General features: G+C 45.4%; 2 protein-coding genes across 3 annotated transcripts in view; both read right to left on the reverse strand.

Annotated features, from left to right (window-relative positions):
* Positions 1 to 1,074: 1,074 nt before the first annotated feature.
* On the reverse strand, positions 1,075 to 7,925 carry LOC124302137 (nuclear pore complex protein DDB_G0274915-like). Its single transcript, XM_046757952.1, has 5 exons — positions 7,050 to 7,925; positions 6,370 to 6,956; positions 5,741 to 6,295; positions 2,589 to 5,246; positions 1,075 to 2,486 (listed from the first exon to the last, which is right to left on the reverse strand). The coding sequence occupies exons 1-5, from the start codon at positions 7,841 to 7,843 to the stop codon at positions 2,284 to 2,286; spliced, it is 4,797 nt and encodes a 1,598-aa protein (XP_046613908.1). The 5' UTR covers positions 7,844 to 7,925; the 3' UTR covers positions 1,075 to 2,283.
* Positions 7,926 to 8,343: 418 nt separating this feature from the next.
* LOC124301898 (uncharacterized) overlaps positions 8,344 to 25,318 on the reverse strand; it is a 56,519-nt gene continuing 39,544 nt past the window's right edge. Inside the window, exons 4-8 of one of the 2 annotated variants that reach the window (XM_046757458.1) lie at positions 24,203 to 24,626; positions 23,928 to 24,034; positions 14,707 to 21,924; positions 13,926 to 14,446; positions 8,344 to 12,908 (exon numbers count right to left, since the gene is read on the reverse strand). In XM_046757458.1, the coding sequence (XP_046613414.1) occupies positions 10,121 to 12,908; positions 13,926 to 14,446; positions 14,707 to 21,924; positions 23,928 to 24,034; positions 24,203 to 24,626 (11,058 nt within the window). In that variant the 3' untranslated portion in view covers positions 8,344 to 10,120. Of the gene's footprint in view, positions 12,909 to 13,925; positions 14,447 to 14,706; positions 21,925 to 23,927; positions 24,059 to 24,202; positions 24,627 to 25,318 lie in introns of both variants that reach the window. The other variant, XM_046757457.1, reaches the window with a different exon arrangement.

Here is a 25,318-nt window from a genome sequence, read left to right on the forward strand (position 1 = left end):
CGTTTAATTCGGACTCGTAAACAACTCGCGTCGTTACAAGACCCGGTGAATAGAACTTTACCGCTTGTTGACTGGACGTCAACACGTTGGGTACAAGGGCCGAATAATCTTAATTTTAAATCGGCATCCGAACTAGTCAAGTGTCGTTTCGAGAATCTTTGTCATTCATGCAGCCGGTTGATTAAGCTTATGGCTTTTTTCCAGCTCGAAAATACGAAAATACAAGATTTACTCTTCACGATGTTTATTGACCTCTAGTTTATCGAATAAATCAAAATTGTAGACAAACCGTCGTCGGTTACTCGACTCTTTATCGAGTACAGCGTTAGAACAGCAAAAAAAAAAAGTATACTTTCGCTTGCAGTCGTATAACGACGATTCAGTTTTTCTGGCCTCGCGCTTACATCACAAACTTACGGCGAGAAATTTCTAACAGACATTTTTGCAGCCAAGTGTAAACTGTTTAGTTTACACTCATAATCAGCTACGAGGGTATTGGATAGAAATTTCGAGATACAAATGTAAACCCTAAGCTCGTACATGAAGATTATCGAACTACGGGTGAGGATTAGAAGACGTTGAGAAATGATTCGATATATTTGAATGCAAACAAATTTTCGCGAGCATTTGCCAAACTTTTTCCAAACAGATTTACGATATTCAATGTATGTATGTATCTATCGACGTCGATACTGGGTACAAATAGAATTACAATATCGGATTAGAAGCGTCAATAATATGAGAATATTGATTTATTACTTTTTTTGTCCTAATAGTCATCGATAATAGTATCATACATGTGTATACGTAACGATATATCGTTGATATACTACTATTAATTAACACCGGTTACAAAATGTTAAAACTTTTACTATTACTTACTTAAATTTAAGTGTACGTACAAACAGATGTATGTGTTTCATTTTAATTACTATTACAGTATTTATTATTACCGTTACCGTTAAGTTAGTTGGTATAATGATATTTAATAGTAGTGCATAGGCAATCGAATCCCGTACGTGCGTAATTTTGCGTACACAATTATACCGACTAAAATATGAATCATACAATGTATCTAGACACGTCGCGTCGGGGATAAGATCTATTATACATATGTATACAGGTTTTTTTTTTTTTTTTTTTTAAATACAAGACTGGCTTTTTTTCGCTTAGAGATACTTACTTACTATACACGAACAAATTAATACGATACTAAGCTCAATAGTCAAAGTAGAAAACAAATAACAATTCCAAACATGATTTTACCTGAATAGATCCAAACGCTTGTTATTTCAACATGTATCGTTTAGCACGGAATTTTAGTTCGGGAGTTAAAAAATGGCAGACACTTGATTAAACAACGATTATTTAATGCCCTTGAAAGTAATCCGGCAAGCACGGTATATTGAATATAAAACCAATCAGTGATATTTAATAAAGTTATACTAATATATAATTTACGAGACTTGGCCTTATTATTATTATTATTATTATTATTATTATTATTATTTTGTATCCGTTCCTGCGATTTTCTTTCAATATTGCAAAAGAATATAAATACATTTTGTACAAACTAATCGAAAGGTATTCTTATTAACAATAGGGGCACCAAGTGCAACAAGTACGGAACAAAAAATGTTAAAAACTTATCATTGGTTGAGCGGATAAATTGATCAAATGGAGGACTCATGAGTATTTGACACCAGCTGTTAAACCTTAACAGAGTCATCAATAGATGCTGAAAAATGTCATGATTTTAAAGTTAGTCAGGACTCTGGTTTTGTCATCAGTAGAATTTTAACCCGCTCAATACTTGATCTGTAAACGGTGAAAAGAGGTGAAATGCATTTTGTCAGTGTTCTGAAATAATTGGTTTGTCAACAGTGTCAGGCAACGATTTTAGTAATGGTAGTTATAATAATTATATATTACAAATTACGAACATGCGTGGTAACGATACTTATAAAAAACCACGAGGAAAAGTTGAGGTGAGTAAAATCTGAAACCAATTTGGTGCGCCCTGTAAATTTATTATTATTCGTTCTCGTTACCGTTACAGTACCATCCTCCCGCATTTAAAAGCCTCAAGGGAATAAAGATCTTATGCGTAATATGTGAATTGAACCGTTGGACTTTCTTCGGATTTTATAAAATTTAGAAATCATCCTATCATTATTCTGCTCGATTAGCATCAAATAACCAAAATTTAATTTCTTATTCTTTATAGCTAATTCTTACTCAATTATACATTTCGATAATGGTAAGTTAAAATTACATTCTCCACTATCTCCTACTCCGCGTCCTGTTCGATCGAGATCTCGGAGCTGTAGAACCAGCCCCAATACTAAACATTCCACTAGCAGGAACAGCTGGCGCTGCTGCTCCGAACATGTTTGATCCTTGTGTTGATGCACCGAAAGAAGATGAAGCATTGGCGCCAAAATTCAAGTTGGGAGTAGTAGTTGGCGCATTAAAATTGAAGCCATCTGCAAAAAATAAAAAGTTCGTCAAGATTCATGAAAATCTCAGTGCTGAGAACTTCCTGAATTTTACATTCACGAAATAAGAATGGCGAAAAACCAACACACCTGTTTTAGCTGGTGCACCACCGAACTGGAAGGGTGCCGCACCCATCGTGTTATTCGCAGTGGCGTTGCCACTGAACGAAAAGCTGGAATTTTGTTGTGTTTGCTGTTGGTTGGCGTTGAAGCCGAATGCTCCGCTAGCATTGTTATTGGTTGAGCCGAAACTCGGCGTAATTGAATTTTGGGTTCCAAAAGCTGGTGGGGGATTTTGGCTCTGTCCAAACGGAGTCGAGACATTGGTGCCAAAAGTAGAGCCGGAACTCACAGTGCCAGCACCGAAATTTGGCGTAGTTGTATTTTGAGTTCCAAACGTAGTTACCGACGATCCAAACCCAGTAGAAGGCGCTGCACTCGCGCCAAAGCTTGTATTGGTCGACGCGAATGCAGGAGGAGGAGCTTGGGAAGATTGCTTTACTGCTGGAGTTTGCGTTCCAAAAGTTGGCGCCATTGAAGTCTGAGCACCAAACCCAGAATTGTTTCCAGATGCCGTAGTGGCAACACCGCCAAAGGAGGTGTTCAGTGCTCCAAAGCTAGGAGTTCCGCTACTACCAAAAGCCTGTGATGTACTGCTGGTAAAACTCGGTGGTGACTTTCCTTGGCCAAAAAGAGTTATTTGATCTGTGGTTACTCCGAACGCTGAAGTTGCCGTCGATGTAACAGTGGAACCAGTAGCAGCTGCAGTGCTGGGCGTAGGGTTCAGGCCTGTACCTGTAAACTGAACAGCTTTCCCTCCGTAATTGAAGCCAGTATCGGCTGTGTGGGAACCAAAAGCTGGCGGCGTTGTTGTCTTTGGTACGCTAAAGGCTGAGGGGGCAGCAGCAGAATTAGATCCAGTACCAAAGGTTGACTGATTTGCACTAGTGTTAAACATTCCCGATGTTGTCGTGGCTGGTGAACCAAACAATGGTGTAGTTGTACTCGATGTGACACCAAATGCAGTCATTGCCGCGCCAGAGGTTCCGCCGAGTGCCGGTGCTGCAGTGCTTGAAGATTCTCCAAAGGCCGAAGGCGCGGTAGTCGCAGGAGCACCAAATCTTGGTGCACATCTACTATTGAGAATTTTGTAGGCAGGTACTTGATTGGTATTGCCGGAAGTCACCGGCCCACTAGAAGTAGTAGTTGGTACAGCGTTTGCGCCGAACGAGAAGCCAGGTTTAGTGCCAGGTGCTGACGTCGAGCCAAAGGAGAATGTTGGATTTTTACCTGACGCAGGGGCAATGGTAGGGGTAGTAGATTTAATGTTTGTACTGAATGCAGACGCAGTGGTAGTTTGGCCCGCTGTACTTCCAAATGCAAATGATGTACTTGTGGTGGATGTATTAACGCCATAAGCGGGCGGAGGAGCAGATGAAGCTAGGGTTTCGAATGTTGGCGCGTTTTGAGTTACAGTCGTCACAACACTTCCAAATCCTGGCGCACTGCTGCTAAACGTCGGGGCATTTTGCGAAGTAGTGCTTGCCACGCTGAGCCCAGGAGCTTGAATAGTTTGGAAATTAACCGAGCTTCCAAAGGCTGGTGGATTTTGCGTCGTTGCCACCGTACTTCCGAAGGTCGCGTTACTTTGATTAGTAATGGTTCCAAAAGTAGGAGCTTGGCTCATGGCGGTGTTAACATTGCCTGCAAATAAGAAGCTTCCGGTGCTCGTTGATTGTGGCATGGCACTATTACCGCCAAATGAAAAGACTGCTGGTTTTGTCTCAGGCACTGCGATACTACCTGCGTTTGACGTAACTTTAGTCGCAGACTGTTGCGTTTGGGATACACTACCAGGCATGAAAGACGACGTTGTTGTCGGTGTAGTAGTACTGACGTTTACTTGATTTTGCGTACTAGCTGGGAACTGATTGTTTTCACCGAATGCTGATGAGGAGGTCATTTTAGCGGCACCAAATGAGAAATTGGGCATCGGGGCTGGAGTGTGAGTGCTGGTCTTGACAGGCTCAACTACTTTGATCGGTTCTTGAACAAATTTCCCCGTACTTGGTGACAAAGTTGTCATTACTGGTTCGGATACCGATACTGTGTTGGTATTTTGAGTTACATTGGTATAATTTGATGAACTAAATGCACCAATGCTGCTCGGAGGTAAGAATTTTGTTGCTAAACTTGTACTACTTGTCAAGTTTGAGCCACTCTGAATTCCTGACGACACAGTTGAACTTTGTGTAGAAGATGTTGCAACGGCAAATGAAGGAGGAGCAATGGTGGAAATGGTTGCAGAAGATGCAGGAGTGCTCATATTGTTTGTGTTTTGACTATTTGAAGAAGATACTTTAGCGGGATCAGTTGCAGTAGTATTTGTTGTAGTTGTAGCAACAGTTCCAAAGTTCAACTTTGGAACTTCTGACTGATTTTGTGCCTCGGTTGTACTTGCTTGGAATCCAGTTGAAGAGATCGATGATGTCAAGCTGCTGTTCGAGATCAATGGTTGCTGTGAACTAGGCAAGTCGAAGGTAACGTGTTTAGTCTTAATTGTGCTGCCGAGTTTCGAATTAGTAATTGTTGGTACTACGGAAGATGTTGCAATCGGAGATGTATTGATGTCTGTAGGCGAAGTCGTCAATCTCAGAGTAGCTGAGCTCGATGGTACATCTGAGGTGGTAGAAGGCTCGTTGTTTGAGTCAGCTTGTATAATAACGTCTGGATTTATCTTCTTGGCAGCTGCAAAATATCAAGAGACGAGATTTTAGGTTTTTTTCTGTGCTACGTTACAAAATGTTTCACTCCAAAAAAATCGAAATAATCTTACACAATAGTTCAGCATTCGGTATAACATACAAATTTATATCAATGGTGTGAATATAACTATCCCATTACGTCGAGTTATTTTCTACTAACTGATTTGAACAATTAACTAACTGTCAGAATTCAAAGCTGTGATGTTTCCAGGTAGGGGCTAGTAAAGCAATGCACAACCAACTAAACAAATCAAGTAGATATAGTTTTATTACTGATTCTCGCATACAGTGTGGTACGGCCAGCACAGCACCTGCCCGCTTGCTCTGGACCGACCACGCAAACAGCTCACTGCCGATACTCCCACTCACACACGCATACTCCTTGTATCCTGATACACACCTAAACTCCTACTCGTGCACTCATCGTATCCGATATCACAAAGGCAATCTGTCATGAAATTTGAGATATATACTCACATTTTCCGGATATAGCATCAAACATGCTCTGCAGTCTGGCTCTCATACTTGTTTGCCTCATATTCACAATGTCTTCTTTCTTAATTTCGTCAACATCATCACTGGTGAATTTTGCTCTGATATTTCCTTGTTCTTCAATTAATGTTCTCAACCTTTCATTAGCTTGTGGTTCTGCTTTCATAAATAATTTCTCAGTGAAGCTGATTGATTTGTTCACTGCAGGAGAAAGATTCTTCATAGGTTCAATTTCTGGTTTTTTATCTATCTTTTTACCTACTCTGTCCGATTGATCCTGGTTTTGATCTCCGATCGTGTCTTTGGTAGAGACGCTTTTTAAAATACTTTTTACTTGCATTGAGGACCGTTCAGGTGATTTCTTGTACAACTCAACTTCCATATTCAGAGAAGATTTCAGATTCAGATCGTCTCTTTGAGGTTTTATTTTCTCTATTTCAGGCTCAATTACAGTTGCCAATAATTTCGGGGTCCCCTGAACCATGTCCGAAGGTTTGAAATGTTTCTCTATGCTGGGTGTGCCACATCGGGATAAATCGACTAAAAAAAAAGCAAAGAATTTGATTTCCTCTGCACAGAAAAGACAGTATATAAATCGATTTTGTGGTACTTACGACTACTCGCTTTTCGCTTAATTCCTGAGGAATATTGATTGCTCGAGCTCAATGAATTCAAAACATCGAAGCAAGAAGGGGTCTTAGTTTTCTTGACTGGCCTAAGCTGATTGTTCCTGAGCAAATCCTCTTCTTCCTCACTGTTCGGCGAATCTTCCCTGGTTCTTTTCTGCGTCATTTCTACCAGATCATCCAAGTTGTCTTCGTATATATCCTCGGTTCTCTGTTTTTTTGCAAAATCCAAGCTCACATCATCTCTCGACGCGTGCCTCTTAAGTGATATTTCTCTAAGCACTTGCACAACGCTCTGGGGTGCTCTATTCTCAGCTTTGCATATGTCTGAGATAATTCTTTGTCTTTCAGGTGGCGAGTACCTGCTCGTTTCTGGCGGAGCTATCCGCACAGTCACGGGAGTTCTGACCTTGACATTTTTCATGTTTATTAACGGTAATGGACTGACGCTGAGATTGACTTTGGGAAATTGGCCAGTCGCGTACTGCGACTGATGCGTCAGCTTGTTGTTGGCTTCCGTGGCATACTTCGCCAAGCGTGTGCTCAGTCCTGGAGATGTTACATCCGAATATGTTCTGAAGGAAGGAAAATATGTAGTATGCAGATGATGTAATGTTGGAAGTCAACTGCGGTAACTTGGGCAATTAGTAACGACATGAATTTCTTACTTGGGATCGATGTTGTATCTCGTAGATGCAAGTAGGGGTCCAGCGACGGTTTGTACAGTCTTAATTCCAGCTGCTTTAGATCGCATTTTTGGGCTAATGCTGGTTCCCCACGGAGAGCCCTCAGGGCTAAAGACAGTCTCATTTTGTATCATCGATGAGTGATTCGGTCCGAATGTTGGTTGTATTTCTCGGCGAAGAGGTCGAGTTGGTGTGAAAAGTTCGATGCCTCCGTTGGATGGTACCTGAGGGTCTTTGCACCAGGGGTCAAGTGGTGTCGAGGTGAGCTTTGTCAACGAGTAGTTATCGCTCAGTTGACGAGTGGCAGGATGATCGATGTAGGGGGTATTTTCTTGGTAGCTATTTTTGGGTATGGGGCTGAGCGGATTGGTGGTGAGATCGAACCTTGAAGAGCTTCTGGACGCTTGGCGATTGTCGTTGCTCAATTGGTATGAGGAATTTTTTCTAAATCTGCTCATTTTCGCCGCGACGTAAGTCCGGCAGTGGTTACTTAAAATAGTGTATAACTTACGGAGGGTGGACGATAGGTAGAACGATGCAGCATTCAAATTGGCGAATATTTCCCTGCCGCCCTCGCTCACGTATTCGAGGAAAAATAACGCTTGCGGCGATAGAATGCTGTCGTTGGTTAGCAGGGAGTAACATACGTGTATCACAGCGATTATCGACACAGTTAGCGCGAGAATCGGACCCCAGGCATTGTATAAAACAGCGCATCCGCTCAGCACACTTATCAACACAAAAATACCACGGTTCCGGTCTCCTAAATCCCACATATTACTTTAAAAAGATAACCTCTCCATATTTGAAAAGAGCCCAGAGCACGCAGAGTCATCGGAACCTTGCTGCACTCTTTCTCTCGATCTCAGGGTTGCCAGCCGTCGCCTGTTACAAATCCTAAATTATCAGCATTATGATGATTCATATTAGAACCCGCGCTTTTCAAACATCACTCTATACGTGTCCGTGTCGTTGAATGAAGAATATGTTATATTCTTCAGTCAACGAATATGTGGATATATATTTACGGCCACAGTTTTGCGAGTAAAAAAATCGCGATCAAAGTTAATCATCGGCCAAATTATAATATTTTTGTTATTAATCTGTCGTTTAATTTCTTCTTTCCTTTCCTCAAGTGCATTGACTGAACATCTTCAGTCAACGACAAGCGTCATTAAAGTTTGGGAGATAATTCGAAACTTGTTTTTTTATCGATAATTTTAGTTTATTTTTGCAATTCTTATTATATTACAAAACATACTTTTTTTTTCAAGACACATTGAAAATATGCTCTATTTACATCGGATGTACCTAGTTTTTTTTTCTTTCTTTTAGTTCTTTTCTTTTTTTTGTCAATGTTTTTGTGCTATTATTTTATTTTTACAGGAATTAACTATCATTATAGGCTTCCGTATAATTATAATATGGTTATGGCAGTACATTTACAATAAAGTCTATCATATATCTTCATGTTATACATACATATACTTATTGTGATTTTATACTAATTGTAAATACGAAAATCTGAATAGTTACTATACCCACGATCACCGCCATCATTATCCACAATCCCATTGAGGATGTGCTCGAAGTAAACGAAATAATAAACAATTATATTTAAGAAAAAATAATTTAACCCGGCACGTGTGGCCACGTTGTGAGATCTATTAATTTGAACACAAACAGAAAGTAAAGCCTTAAATATTCTCGTGCATCAATAATAATTGGTTTAAATGTAAGCATTTATTTGGAATATTTCAGACACATACCCGTACTCTCTGAATGAAATTTACCTAACTTTTCTTTCTCTTCATTATTCATTTTCATGTAATATTTTCTGTTCATACATACATTTATAATACATGTATGTATATGTCTTAAATCTATATAATTTTTTTTTTAACGTATTCTTCATTATTCTCGTTTTCATGTAATATTTTCTATTCATACATACATTTATAATATATGTATGTATATATCTTAAATCTATATAATTTTTTTTTAACGTTTTCTTCATCATTCTCGTTTTCATTTGTATAATCCGTTTTTATTTTCTCTCCTTTTTTTTCAAATGTTACTCAAGTTGCGATATGTAGCAATCACGAAAAGCTGGCCAAAACGCTATAGTTGATTGGACCCCTGTTGCGCGCTGTCCGTCAAAAATAATCCATTTATCATACATTTATAATATTTCTAACTAGTAACCACACCTGTTATTTATCATGATTAAACCAATTTCTGCAGTATTGTCTATAAGTGCCTTCACGTGTCTGCTAAGTCCAACTAATGTTTCGTACATTCAGTCTAATTGTAAGCGATATATTCATAGCATTTATATATGTATACATGTATACAACACAATTCTTTCTCTCTGATGCTCTGTTATGAAACGTGTTTGGCTCAAATTTAATCACTATATATTCGTAATTTAGATCAATGAAGATCCAGTGTAAAATATATCTCAGCTGAATGAATATATGTATATTATATATGTATGTATGTATGTATGCATGTATGTATGTATATATGAATGTATGTATGTATATATGAATGTACGTGTTGCATATTGTACAGGGAGTTTTTTTAGATTTTTTATTTTACCGTCACGCCATATATTACAAGTTATCTTATTCACTTTTTGATATTTTATATTTATTTTCACTATCCTCAAACTGGAAACAAATGTCTCATTCGGGTTTATTCGTTTCTTACAAGTCTATCCACGTTTTATCCGCAGTTACGTTTTCATTGGCCAATGTAACCAGCTTTTATTATAAATTACCTAAGATACGTTCTAGCGGTATGAGCATTGGCAATGATTGAAAGTAACGAAACGCTGCTAATGAAATTGTACAGAGAAAAAAAAAAAAAAAAGGAGAAAAACTCGAACTCACATCAAAATAAAAAGCTAATTATGCGTTACCGTAGGTCGGTCCTCTACATTCGAGCGGAAACTAACAAGAAATAAAAAATAATGATAATAATAACAATAATAATAGTGTTAATGAAACTACAGTTTCGCTTGGTAATGAAATTCAGTCGTCGTAATTGTATCAGGACGTGCTATTCCTGTGCTTTTTATTCTTTGCCTTATTGGGCTCAAACTCGTCCTCACTGCGTCTCCGTTTCTCCTTGAGCTGCTTCTCCATGGCGAGCATCGTTATCATTCTCTTATGAGAATCGCCGACAATCCAGCCGTGCTGCTCCTGACGGTCATCTTCCTCCTCAGCGTTGGCCAGAGGCTCTTCGACGATTTCCTCTTCCTCGTCGCTCGAGCTCGACCAGTAGTAAAGCTGATTGGCTGCAGCACGTTTCCTGCGGCCGATGGCGACGCCAACACCTTCCTCAACCTTGTTCCAGGATTTGGTCGTACGCAGCTCTTCGTCGGTCGAGTCCCGTTTCATTCCCGATGACCTCCGATCCTTGCTGTCCTTTGTTTCCTTGCCGTTGAATTCAGCCGCCGACTTGCCACCGGTTGAATGTTTTTTGCTCCTGCTAGACGAGCTCGACGTCTTTTTCGGTGATTTTTGATCAGGTTTCGACTGCTTCTTTGTTTTGGATGGCGACTCGTTGATGCACGTTTTCTCTCTGGTGGTGTCCGCAGTTTTTTCCATCGAATCACCCAAGACACTGCCAGCTCTTTGGGGCTTTTGCTTCTTCTGCTTTTTCGGGCTCATTTTACTCTCAGCTCCTTCTTTGATTTCGTCCTGATCAAACTCGCCGCCCTCGAATGACTTTACGGAATCCATTACCGGGGTCGTTCTCCCATCTTTCTTCTTTCCAAGCTCTCGCAGGATCTCTTCCTGTATCGCCTTCTGCTCCTTGGCTATTATCTGCTCGTGTTTCTTCTCGATGTATCTTTCCTTCCGCTTTTCCCTCGACTCGCGTTTCTGCCGTCGCGGTTTCTCCGACGTATCCGAAGACCTGTCCTTGTCGTGATACTTCCTCAAACCGCTACCACCCTCGTCGGACGAAGAGCTGCTGATCTCCGCTAGCAATCCTTGCTTGCCGATGGCGCATTTCCTCTGCCTCCTAGTCGGCTGTAGCTCCAACAAAATCCGCTCTTGCTCCTCTTGGAGTTTCTTGAGGTGTTGCTGTTTCCGCTTCTTCGACTCCTGCACCTTTCTGCTTAGGAACACGTGAAGCGGTAGATTGTCCGAGGCTTTCTCTGGCTTCTCATTGCCGGGCAGTTTCTCTGGTAGCTGAACCGTCTCGTCCTCATCGATTTTCTCATTCGTCGGACTCCCGGCGTAATTTTCAACGAGCTCTTCACCTTTTGCAACACTAATGTTATCCCCCTCGGTTTCTCTGTCTGTTAAAAATTTCTTTCCTTTATCCTTAGACCGACTCGTTGACTCTTCGAGCGTTCCGGGTTGGTCAAGAAGATCGAGAGCCTCCTCAAGAGGGATCAGTTCATCCTCCTTGAGGAACTTCGACTTCGGCAGGACCTCGGAATTATCCTCGACCACTTTGTCCACCTCCTCGAACACGGGGCACTCAGCATCTCCCTCGTCGGAGCTGTCTTCTCTGTAAAGGTCATCCATTTCAAACGAAGGTTCGTAATTATTTCTGGCATTGCTCTCTTCGTCGCTTTCTCGTCTCTCGTCGATAACGAGCGGATGATCGGACATTTCAGACTCGGATTTCTTTGTCTCGGAATAATTTCTGGTGTTGTGTTCTTCCGGTTGCTGACAAAGACGATCATTGGGTGATTTGTCGCGCGTCGGTTCTTCTGCAGCGTCGATTTCGTCGGGTAACACATCCGTTGATCCACAGTCATAATCAAGCTCTACCTCCTCCTCGCTCTCTGACGAGGTCGACGACAACTCGGCGAACAGATTTTGCTTACCTTTCGAGCAGGTTCTCTGGCTCTTCGATATCCCAACACCGACGTCCTCGGTCTTCGCAGCTGTTATGAATTCGTCCGAACTATCATTTTCGTACCATGCCGAGGGCCGCGATTTCTTTCGCGATGTTTTACCCCGTTTTTTGGACTTCGACCTCTTCCTAAACTCACTGTTACGCTTCGAGCCCTGCTTACCGCGCTGCACGAAATCGTCCATTGGGCCCGCGGCTTGGTCTTCCAGTTTCACATCACTCGGCTCCTTGGCTTTTTTCGTCCCGGGATCGATCTCGGCGTCTTTTGGGGCGCCTCGGTCGTTCTGGAAAGCCTTGAGAGCACCTTTGGTCTTCGGCGCGGACTTCTCCACTTCCTTGAACTTCCGGTCGATCATCGACTCGAGTCTGCGGCCCAGGATGTCCGCCTCCTTACCGTTGTCGAGGGTCTGGACGATCGCCTTCGAGGCTAGGCTGGCGACGTCAACCTCCAGAGGCGTGACTTTGCTCCGGAACGAGACGACGCTGGGCATCGCGACTTCCGCCTGGCTCTCCTCGTCGTCGAAATCGTAGACGTCCTTGACCTTGTCACTACGGATAACCAGCGGCTCCTTTTTTTCCGACGAAATATCCCTGCGCTTTTTCTTCTCGGCCATTCCACTGTAGGGACTTTTCCGTACCAACGGAAATTCCTGCGAACGCTGTTGCCTCCTCGCTTTCTTCGCTGTCGTCGTGTTCTTGTTACGGTGCCGATGGACGTTCAGTTCCTTGAGCGCTGCAACCGCCACCACAACGGCTCTTGTTCTGTCGCTTTGGTTACGATCGTTCAGCTCTTTTTTACGCTCGAATAACTCTTTTATTGGGTTCCGTATCCTACGGATGGGGATATCCTTCCGATCCGTCGGCATGCTGTCCAGTACTTGTGGCTCCAGTTCACCAATCTTTGTTGCCGACGGTGCCCGGGCGCAGGCCAGCTCTGCCAATACCGTCATCGGCGTCGAACCACTGCAAATAAAAAAAGAAGTTATTTAAAGTAACATAACTTTAAGAAATAATGGCAGGACTTGATCAAGACTAGCAAGTTTGTTTTTTTCATATCTCTTAAACTATTTTCCTCGATCAATAGAGAAGAATTGAATTCGCAAGACTCTAAATGATCTGATTACTATTCAGAACCATTCCTCTAAGGAATTATTTTATTGTTAAATGGACTAGTTTTGAGGTCAGTTTTCCTGTCACCATATCAAGTTTTTGAAATTCAAAAGTAACGTGAATTTATAATAAAAAAAACCATGCAACTAGGTACTTATATTTGGACATTCGTGAGAGTCAATGAGGTGTAAAGAATCGCATAAGGTCAAAAAATCAAAATAATAAAATGGCATGGTCGGTATGTTGTTCCATCAAAAGCTATGGTGGCAAGTTTCTAATCGTAAACAGCGTGATCGTTCCAAATATGATGACGTTTGGGACAACAGGAAAGGATCATTAAAGACCATATGTAATACTACACTTTGAGGATAGTGTGCCTGGGGAGTATTTGTGGTTTTAGGATGACAAAGGACAACGAAGGACGACACGGGTCGAAGTGTAACGCGAAAAGTCCGAAGCTTGGATCAATACCCACCTACGTACGAGTCGTTGAATAGAGGACCGCACACGCGATGAATTAGGCCCAGTAATAGCGCGCTTAAACCCAAAACCATCATGCCAGCTTAACTAATTCAAATGATTTATAGCCGGGTGTGTATGTACATACAAGAGGTATAAAATAAAATGAGCGGTGTGCATAATTTCAGCGAGTGTCCCAGTCGCGAAACGATTTTCGTTTTCAATTTAGCTTTTCCTACGCTTCGGTCAAGGGATCGAGTTCAGGTTCATATTAATCACTAAATTGAGGAACTTAAACGAAGCTGGGCGATATTCGGAAGTTCGGGAGTTCATTGGTCAAATCCAAATGCTGAAATCAGTATTCGGATAAGAAATTTGAAAAAATTATTATAATTAGGGAATACGCCTTACTTGTGATCGTGTTTGGTGGTGTCGTGAAGCAGATTGGAAAGCGCGAGTTTGTCAAGAAGTCCACCCAGGGTGGATGTCATCTTTTGCTTGAAGCCTGCGGATTCAAGGGAAGCATTTTTCGAGGTATGATGATGATGATGATCGTCTAGGCCCTTGGCGACACAGGAAGCGATCCTCGGTTCATCCGCGTGAACGGTTGAAGCTGGATGAGCAACTCCATGGGGCGAATTCAAGTCCCCATGAGAAGGATGACGGGTTGTCGGGTTGTTAGCCTCGCGTGGAAACGAGCTAGCGATCAGATTCTCGCTTTCCCGCATTCGCTGTTGTATCTTGTCCCGCAATTTGTTGTTATGCTCGAAGGCGACGTCGAGACTGTCCTCGTAGCCAAGGTTGTCGGGCAGGATGCAGGACGCTTCGAGATCCGGGCTTACGGAGCGACTAGAATTCTCACTTCGCCGATGGTGCGTCGCATGTTTCGAGTAGTTCTTTTCATTGTTCGCGTATCTCTCCTCACCGAGTAGCTGAAAAACGAGGCGCACAATTAGGCGTCGGTGATGGTAGAGTGCTTTGAGAAAAATGGTGTATACGGTATATTACAAGTGTAAAAAGTTCATGCTGATCTTTTGCAAAAGTTTCTATAGTCGCGCGAATCTGAGTAGCTAAACCCGCAGGCTAAGTTACTCGGAAACTGGTCCACTATGGAAAAAGGAAAAAGCCCTGTTGGAATTACCCAAAACTATCGACAATCGAGTGTTAAACGAATTTTTAAATTTCAACTCACCTGATTCACGGACTCAAGCAGACTGCCAAGGCTGTTCTGACTCTCTGCATCTCTGAACCTGTCGCAGATGCTCCTAAACCCGGATCCATCGACGGTGTCTTTTTTTCTGTAAGCATCGGAGTGATCAAGCTGTATTTTCTTGGCGCCCCGGAGTTCGTTCTCGGAGGTTTTAAGCCTTGAGCAGCACTCGACGAACAACTTCTCGTCGCAATTGAGGACCTTCACTTGGCGGGGCTTCTGCAGAGAGGCGGCAGCATGGATGAGCGCGGGTCGAGGAACGTCGATGGCGTTGTCCTCGAGGGCATCGGTCGGAGCGATGGTAACGACCTGGTGTTCCTCGGCGAGTTTCACAACCGGCGTATCGACGAGCGGTAATTTTTTCTGGGCCTTATCATCGGCGACAAAATCTCCATTCGCGTCGGAGGCAACGCTGTCCATCGACGTGTCGGGGGTGTTTCTAATATAGAGCGGCGAGAGTCTGCATCGCGGCCCGTCGTCCTCTGACTCCGATGAATCGGAAGACTGTGAATTGCGGTCCGGAGTCGGCGAACGGTTCCTGACGCTGCTCGGGGCCACGCTACTCTGCGCCGGTGACGAGGGTGGTGACGGTGATGGAAGTAGCGACGCCCATTCCGGAAGCGATGCCCGGTTCATCGAATTCTCCGCCTCGGAAACAACGTTGCGCTCGTCACCGGTTCCTAGGGGTTGTTTGGTGTCCGAAATCTCGGATTTGGTGCCAAAGATGGGCCACTCGTCAGCACCTGGTTTGGCGGCGCGCTCCTCCTTGGTCGTTTCCACCAGCTCCTCGTGCCCGTTTTCGGAGAGGCCATTCTGATTGCCGACGGAGACTGCCTCCTCCTCGAAAGCCTTGGATATCCGCTCTTCGGCCCGTTTCTTGCTCCGACGACTGACCCGTGATTCACCGTTCGCGCGTTTCTCGTCCTCCCTAGTTTTCGCCCTAGAGCGATTCCGCCGCTTTTTCGAGTCCTCCGACGACAGCGACGCTCCGCGTCTCCTGGTGTCGTCGTCCGAACGAGAATCCCAGTCGTCCAAGACTTCCTTCACCTTGTCCTGGATCTTTTCAGACTTCTCACCGCCGAAGACCCGCCCGAACACGCTCTTAACGATCTTGTTCTTGTTCCTCGAATCCGACGACATGTTCTCAGCCTCGCTCGATTCGCTGCCGGAACTCGGGGTCACGTTTCGTCTCCGCTTTGGTCTCACCGACCTCGATTTTCGAGGGTGAACCTTCCTCACCGACGGCTTTTCATTTTCAAATTTATCGTTCGACGGGCTCACTTCCCGCTGGCTCTCCCCCGGCTTCGAATCGCTCACTTCCTGGTTCTTTAACAGTTTTCTGACATCCACCGAAACCTCGGTGTTGATTGCGCTCTCGTCGCTCTCGAATTCGGCCGCAGCTTTCCGGCTCTTTGATCCGTTCGGCTTCTCGGTGGCGTTAACGAGTCCGAGATGCGGGTCGGTGGACTTTTTCGTCTTTGAAGACACGGAGAGTTCTTCCACTTTCTGGTTGAAAACTTCGGAGAGTTGGGAATTCCTGCTCTTAGATAAAATCTCGGCCAGCGGTCGATCCGATGATGAATCGTCGTCAATGTTGAGGTTGGAGGAAGCGAGAACGTCTCGTTGAATCTTGACAGGAATACTGACGAGCGGATGTTTTACAGCGGGTAAATCTGTGCCGTCGGTCTTCTGCAAACTGCCCGGCGATGCTTCCTTCGTTTTCTCGGCTAAATCGGACTCCTCGGGGTCGGAACCTGGCCTCCGGAACTCCAGGGACAAGTTTTCCGTCCTAGAGACACTTTTACACGGAGTGTCTGTTCCGAAAATCGGGCTTTCCGGCGGCGAGGGCTCGAGATCAGTTTCCTTGTTGAGCTTCGGTTGTGGGCTTGGCGAGTCAAGGTCGAGATGTTCCTCGGCGAGGTTCCTGCGCTTTTTCGCTTTCTGCGCGTCGAGGGCCGGTAGCTCATCTTTCTTCAGGTTTTTGTTCTTCGCGGTAACGCTGACCGCCGTATCAGGTTCCGGGCTGATGTGATCAGTCAGGACAAAATCGTCGTGAGTCATGTTTTCCGTTATCTTGCATATCTCCTCGTCGAGCAGTTCCTCCTCTAGGGCTTCCTCTTCGGATATCTGCGGCGTGAGCGGATTTCTCGGTGCCCGATGAAGCGCCGTGTCGTCGGGATTCGAACCCAATGGATCGACAACCGGCGTTTCTTCAACGTCGTCGAGACTATCCTCCGAGCCCCAGTAATCCCGGGTTCGATCCTCATCCTCGGGATCCTCCTTCTCCGCCGCTTCTTCGTCTTGGGCAATTTCGAACTCAGAATTTTTTTCCGACTTCGCGATCTGGACGAGATGCGACTGAGACAAGTTGTGCTTCTTCAGCGAACTCTTACGCGTGAAACTCGTCGCGCACACCTCACAAAAGAACCGAGCCGCCTCCTTGGTAAGCTTTTTTTTCTTCTCGACTATCAATATTTCCCCATTCTTCGTGTGACCCACAGCAAAGTTGGCCGTTCCTCGTTTCTTCGGGATCTGCTGCAGCTGGTCGTCTTCCGCTGATATTTCTGTCGTCACGTCCGTTTCCGAAACCAGTATCGACTCGTTGAGCTTCCCGTCGCTTACCTCGGGATCATCGATCGGCACTTCCTCCTCGTTTTTGTCGGACAGATCGAGGTGCTCCTTAATCAAGGATGGTTCGAGACTCTCGGCATTCTCGGAGTTCGCCGTTTCATCTGGAGTCTCAGTTTCGATTGGTGTGTTCGACTTCGGAGTCCGGTTGATTATCGCCGTCTCTAAATCCTGGCCAACTTCTACCGCTTTCGAATTCAACGATTCAGCCGACGATTTCCTCTTCGTCGATATCGTCTCACCGTTCGCAGAACCGATCAAAGCCTCGGTGTCAGCCACGTTCAGTGACCTTTTCGAAGACCGTCGCGTTCGCGAATGATGCGCTTCACTCACTTCCGGTACTTTGAACGGTTCTGTGTTCACTTCCTCCTCGTCGTCGAAGAGTTCCAGATGATCCTCGGCGAGGGATTTCCGCTTCGGATTCCTCTGTCGGAGCGTCCGAAGGCGGTGAAAGATTTGCGGGGACTCGGGCTTCGCCTTGGTGAGAGAATCGGCCGGGGTTTCGGCCTCGGAAAGAGCAGTCGAGTCCTCGTCGTCTAAGTCAAGATGTTCGTTGACGAGCGAGGGTATTTTCTCGGGGGTGGAACGAGACGTTTTCATCTTCTTGGACTCTTCCAGCGTTTCTTCGATCTTCGACTCGTCATCTCTGCTCGATTTCTCTTCAGATTTGCTCCTGCACTTCCTCTTTTTCGTTGCTATCTTTTTCTCGCAAGCTTCGATGACGCTGAATTCGAGCTTCGCATCCGGCTGGGATTCCTCAGCCTCTCCAGTTATTCGTTTGATGTTTTTAGCCTTGCTTCCAGAGTTCTCGTCGCGTTTATCATTCTCCGAACTTACGAAGTCCTTTTCTGCACAAGTGTCCGGTTTTTCATTAGCGAGGGATGATTTCCTTTTCGAAGATCGTCTCTCCGGTTCCTGCGATGATTCACTACCATCGTCGGTCTTTTGACGACTCGTTTCTATCAATCTCCTCTTCGCGGCACGGTTGTTCAGCGCAGAATTTGATCTCGGCACCTGGTTAGCCTCGAGCTCAATCACAGTCGCATCTTCATCCTGAAGGTTTTTTCTTTTGTTTATATTTTTCGTAAACGTTCCATCATCGTCGTAGGTTTTTTGCAAATCGTCAATCAGCAGCGGCAAGTGCTCTTCAATCAGCGACGTCTTCACGCAGGATCTTCGCTTCGGTCTTTTCGAGTCACTGTCTTCGGTTGCTGATATCTCGAGGCCAATCTCGAGGTCCTCGGTCCGCCCTTTCGTCCGCGGTTCACTTTCACTCACCGTTTTTCGTTTCCCCGGCCTGGCTACAGTCTCGTTTTCCTTCTCTCCGTTGGTCTTCGGCTTCTGTATAAGCTTCATTATATCGGCAAGGCAGAGTTCGTCCGTTGGCAGATCGTCGACTTCGTTGATCGCCTCGGCGTCAACGGACTTCCGTTTGTTTTTCTTTGGCGTGCTCGTTTCGATAGCTCGTTTCTTCGACACCGTGACGTCGTCGTTCTTCTTCACGTTATCCTTGGCTTTGGGTTCATTCGATGTATGGATAACTAGATTATCAGAGGCACTTGTCGTGATCAATCGATCCTCGTCTAAAGTTGGCCCCACGTCGTCAACGGGCACGAAATCTGCGGTACAAACCTTGACGGCTTCGCTCTGGTCTCTCAAAGTCGGTACCGCGTCTGCGTCTTCCTTTTCAACCCGAGAACTTTCCCCCTGACTTTTTTCAGCGAGACTCAAACCAGCGGCTTTGTCGCCCCGAGCCTGCGTATCGTTGACGCTGGTAGTAAGATTTTCCGTGCTCTCCGTAAGATTGGGCGCAACTTCATCCAGTATATTCGTCAGCTCGTCGACGGCGTTGTCGAGGAGAGATCCGACGTCACCCTCGACGAGCAAAACATCCTTCTGCTTCGCTATTTTCGAGACGATTTTTTCCAAGAACGAACCCTTACCCTTCGGTTTTCTCCGCGACAAATCCATTATTATATCGTTCGAGGGTTCGAACGGCACTTGAAGCTCAACTTGATTCGTCATTTTTTCCCCGGGCACTGGTTCCAACTTTTTCAGAGGTTCCATCGTCGCTTGAGTTCCGCAAGAGCCGGAAGGCACAGCTTCTTGGACGACTTGATTTTTCTCAGGGTCATTAGAGTCTTCAGGTTTATCAGACTTGCTTTCCACCTTTTCTGCGCAGCCAGTCATCGCATCAATACCACGGCGAGTTTCCAGCTCCAAAAGCGCCTCATCGCCAACCGGACCCTTCTCCTCGTCGGAGGCTTTGTCCTCGACAACGGCGTCTTTCTCGGGTTTCACCTGGCTTCCGGAAGTGGCTGGCTCGGCGTTCACCGAGGCGGTTTGCACTGTCAGAACGACGCTCTGCTGCGCTTCAACGGGAATGTTTACACCCTCGGTCAGGATCCCGATGACGCTGCCGAGGCGCTTCGTGGGGCGGTCGCGACCGGTCCGCCCGGTCTTCGTCTTCTTCGGACGAACAGCCCGCGGTTTTGGAACCATGATCGGAGTTTCCGACGAGTTCTCTTTGCCGCTGTCGACGTTCGAGTTGCTCGATTCCCGCTGGAGCCGCTCAAGGCTCAAGTTGATCGGGGACTCTATCACGGCCTCTTCGTCCTCGTCGGTGTGCTTCTCTATGACTTCCGGGGCTTTGATACGGCCTCGACGCTTTCCGAGACCTCTACCGCGTTTCGGCAGCCCCGAGTGTTCCTCCTCTTCAGGGTCCAGTTTCCCCTGAAGATGCGGACCTTCCGCGTCACTTGTGGAAATCGACTGATCATGGTCGGCGAGTTTTTTAACAACGTGATTCTCACTGGTCGCTTTTTGGGCGCTTTTTCTCCCCGATTTTCCCTGCGGCTTGGCAGACACTCCGTCATCTCTGATTTCTGTCACTTTATCCCGGCTCTTTGATGATCTCGGTTGATTTTGAGCCGCGTAGATTTCCTCGCCATGATCTTTGGCTGATGACGTTCGCCCACATTGTCTTGGATTCGGTTTGCATCCGTTGAGACTTGTGATCATCACTAGACTCTGTTTCTGACCGGCGTCTTCTGCTTTCTCCCGGTTCTTCAGCGTCGTGGATGGTTCGTCCCGCGATCCTTCGATCTCGTCTCTGCGGTCCTTGATAGACGATGTTCGCTCCGAGCGCCTTGGACTCTCTTTATATTCCGTTGGGTTCTTGTTCGTGTTGTTTTTATCTCTTCCTTCCTCGATAGTCTCCACCGCTTTCTGGTCCTGCGCAGTTTCGGCATCATTCCCGCGTCGTTCCCTGGTCGACGAGGTGCGCCCTGATCGCCTTGGGTTCTGCTTGATTTCTTTCGATTCGACGAGCGTCTGTGCCGGCTTCTTTTGCGCACCCCTGTAACCGTCCTGAACACTCACGCTCCTCTTGGGCAAGTTCTTTTTCTCTTTAACCCGCGTCAGCGAGGAAGAAGACGCGGAGAACGAAGACAAGGCCACTTGCGTCTTTCGCTTGCTGCGCGGGCCTCGAACACCCTTCTTTTCGCTCTCAGCCTTCCGTTGCGAGGCATTTTCTCGCTCATACTTATTCTTCAGTTCGGCGACATCGATCACGCTCTTCTCGAGCACGTCGTCAAGGTCAAGGTGATCTTCGGTCGTCGGATCCTTTTTGTCGGAGGCCCGCGAGGTCCGACGAACGGTGCCAATGGCGGCGGGCGAAAGGACTGGAAGCTCGTTTCCGCGGCCTGGTATTTCAGGCTCTTCTTCGGGCCCTGACAGTTCGGAGTCTCTGACCGGCACAGCCGGTTCGAGGGTCGGCATCTTGTCGCCATCGGAGGGCACGCGTCCAGTTATCTTTGCGGTCTTCTTTTTACCAACCTCCTTAGTCGCCTTGATCCTGGATTTGGGAATTACGAATCGCGGAATGCTCGTGTGGCGCCGAGGGTATCGTTCCTGGGTCGGGAGTTCGTCGGAACTGTGATTCGGACTCCTCGCGAATTTTCCGTCGTTGGTTCTGAGCTGCTGTTTCGCCTTCAACGAGGCATGCATCGAGGCGACTGGGTCGATCACCTTTTTCTTCCGCCCTATAACACCAGCCTCTTCAGCCTCTCCGGAATTCTTGGGAGGCTTAGCGCCGACCGCTTGCTGCTGCGGCGCTTGGTTCTTCGGGTTAGGAGGTTTGCCGCTCTTCAAGGCCGGTTTTTCCGGAACCACGTTCACTTTCGAACGACTGGAAACCCTAACGGCTCCGAAGGGCCGTCCTCTCGTTCTGGGATGCTCCATGTTTGCGATGGTGCTGACCTTCGTCTTGACGTTCTTCTTCTTGCTCAGAACCGCCATGACGTTTCTTGCCTGGATTTTCGCCATCCTCGTTCCCGACTCATCGCCTCGTTTGACCGACTCGACTGTTGATTTCGTCTCGGACGTTGATTGCGCCAATCTGCATGTTACCACGCTCTCGATAGCCGCTGCTATGTTGTCGATTCTAGTCCTGTTGCGCTGGAAGGATTTAGCGTTCTTCAGCAGCTTATTCTTCAGCACCGTCTTGTTCCTCGACTGAACCGCCGACGATGTTACATCCGTCGATATTCGGGGTCGTGACCGCGTTTGTACCTGGGGCCAAAAATTTTCATCAATCACTTTGCGTCGAGTTCATTTCTTTTCAACGAGCGAGTGAACAGTAGGGATAAACAAGAAGACATATAGTTTTTGGAGAAGATGACGATGGTGATGGTATTATAATTGCTGGTATTCGGCGGCCGTTTCAACTCGCGAGAAATTTATTCATGAATCATGAATACAAATATGTGTGACCTTGAACACATTCGACGCCGCCTTGTTACAAGGATAACCGGCGGCAGAGAGACGGCGGCAGACGAGACTGAGTCTCTCTAATCAACCGTTAAGGTGCGTGAACAAAGCGAAATGAGCGAAATGAAATTCGATAGAAGAACGCACTGTACGTATGAACCAGCCAATTGGTAATTATTATGCATTGATAAGGAAAATATCCCATATCACGTTCGAGCACCTTCCAAGCATAATTATTTCTTAAAGTACCAATGGTCAGTTAGATTTGAAAGTAAAAAGTGGAGAAAAACCTGAGCAAAGGGCACATTCCACGAAAACTGATGTGAACAACGAGTGGGTGACTTTACCGCTCTGAACACCTTGTATAGCGATACATAGACGTTGCAACTTACACTAGGTGCCTGGATTCACGTTTTGTGGCGATGAGTGGGGAATCCGTAGGCCGTGTCGGTTTACCGGTGCACACGCACACTGGTAGCATCGGAACTCCGTTCGCGACGTGAGCTAGCGGAGCCTAAGTGCAGTGTGCGTGTCCGGTATCACCAATCAATACGCTTCACTTACATCGGCAAGTTGTGTGTATGAGTAGTAGGAAGGAGAAACCGAAGAGGCTAGGCGACGGATATTGAGAGCGATAGAGCGAGGAGGAAATAGAGAAAGATGGAGCCAACTCGTCCTTATCAGCACCTCCGTGATTGCCTTTTTTCATCCATCCAATATGCCGGCTTTCCAAAAATTTATAGCGTGATATTCACTGCGCTGTTCAAGGCTCCCAAACGCTAAACGATGATGATCTTACACACTGAGCAAGATGTCTAATTTTTATACAAACACGAACGGTATGACTTGGCTTACGTTTCGGACAGAGATCGCTAAATGATGCCTTGATCCGTTTTCAGGGGTGAAGCATCTAATAATAACTGAATCTTCAGTTAGATATAACGTACTTGCTATTGATCACTTGACGCAGTGGTTTGAACGACGGAATTACTATTTTTGTTTTGTTTTTTCAAGCGCAAAATGAATAAGAAGAGAGCGTTTTAACGTAATCATTCATCAGGGTTTAATTCATCCATTGAAATTCATTGAGTACATTGTTGTCAAAACTTTATGCGTTATTTGTCTTGCCGAGTGATTTACAACATGTCTGCAGTCATCACGTTATTGCTATTACTAGTAAATAAGAGATAAACAGAACTACTGTGTGTTAAGTTGTTAATAAGTGTGAAAACTGTGTATTATTCGAAAAATCGATTAGTACGTTACAGGTGAACATGCGTATTTCGAGAGAGGTAAAATTTGGGAAACTTCATAGGTATCAAATACTCGAAAAACATATTTCTGAGTCTGCATTTGAACAAATACTTGTAGAACACATTCTGACGTTGATAATCAATCGTTTCAATTCGTTCTACTTCGATCGTGGCCGTGAAGTTTTTCAAACAACGTAACAATTTAATCCCAAAGATGAAAAGTGTATTCTTAAGCGGTGAGTATTTTAACATGTATAATAAAGGTTACATAATTTTCATTCTACTTGTTACTGCAATAGCAGCAAAAAATATTGCAACGACCCGAGGTTACAGTTTACAACACATCTCGGTCATTTCTTGTTCGTAACTTCCTTGGTCTAAGAATAGTGCGCGTTTGATTTCCGTCTTGCAGTTTTCTGGCACAGTAGAAAATGTCAAGGCTTGAAGAAGAAAGAGCGAGAGAGATAGAGAGAAAGAGCGAGACAGAGAAACGAAGAAGGGGAAAAAACGGTGAAAGTTTAACGAGGTCCAAAATGGCGCGTTGATACTTACGGTTTGCGCTGCTTCCCGACGCGATCTAGCCAGGTTTTCTTCTCTGAGAACTTTTCTAGATGCTCTCTTGGGAGGAAGGTTGGCCAACATTTTCTGAATACTTTCTCCTGCGGACATGCATGACAAAACAACTGCCTAAGTTTATCATCAGTTTAACGAAAGTTACGGGGGTCCTAATTACCGCCCGTGCACTTATCGGCCCCCTACTGACATCCATTCGAAATCGAGTTTACCGTTTAAAATGGATGAGGACAATAATCGATATGATATCTTACGATCACTGGGACGGACGCGGGGTCCGTTCGCCTGTCGATCCTTGGGGGTGTTCGCCCTTGGGGTCTGGGAATTCTGGATGTTCCTCTTCATGCCGCGCTGCCTTCGCCGCCGACTTCGACTACCGAACGGTCGCCATTTGCACTTCTTTTTACCGTTACCAAAAAGCCCGAGAAGCCAGGTCTGGTCGCCGGCGCACTCCAGCATGTGCCTGTGCAATTCCGCAAGGGTATTACAGTTCTTCGAACACTTTGTGCATATCTTTTCCGGCGATATCGCCGCCCGTGCTGTCGCCGTCGGCGAACCTTTACCCGGCAAGAAAAGGTGCTTGTAAAGGTCGCGTTGATCGCCTGCGAACTCAAAGTGCGAACACCACACGTTCGGATGGGTGCACGATTTGTGTTCCTCCATTTCCTTCAGTGTCACCTGCGCAAAAAGTTTCATTCCCAATGGTCAATGTGTGGAGTTGGAATAGTTTGCTAACCATAATTAGGTGTATTTTAGTAAATATTTCATGATAAAACGGGCGAAGGAACGTGGAAACACATGTTTTGATGATGAAGGACCAATGCAGAGGAGGCCGGAAAATTGATCATGGTGTTAAAACTTCTAAAGGCATTTTCTTACTTCGGGAAAGAATTTCTATGATATACCGTGGTGGGAAAATCGTGCGACGAAATATGAGACGCGATATCTTTTATGAAAGGTGAAAGAAAGCCGGTAATTGGTGCTCAAGGTTGACTTGTAGAAAAGATAGAAACGTCGAATGGAGCAGAAGTGAAAATGAGAGGAGGCGAATCTCACCTCTTGCTTTTCTTAAATATGGGCAATTAAGACTCGAAAAAACAGGGAAACAAGACCGAGGTGTTTTTACCTGCCTGCCATTTCAAAGTCTTCGCTCTCAATGAAAAGATTGTTTAAAACTTTCAAATTGGGTAATTTTGAACTGTTAACATTGATACTAGACCTTCCAAGTCGGATTAATACCGGAAAGAAGGATTTTCCTATAGCCTGAATTCGACCCTTATCGCAATTAGTCACTCAAAGAAAATGCTTCCTCGGATTTTCTCCTCTGTTTCACGAAAATACTGGGGCACATTGGTTCATTTCATTTGTTT

This window comes from Neodiprion virginianus, chromosome 4 (assembly GCF_021901495.1).
Source record: "Neodiprion virginianus isolate iyNeoVirg1 chromosome 4, iyNeoVirg1.1, whole genome shotgun sequence".
NCBI lineage: Eukaryota > Metazoa > Arthropoda > Insecta > Hymenoptera > Diprionidae > Neodiprion > Neodiprion virginianus.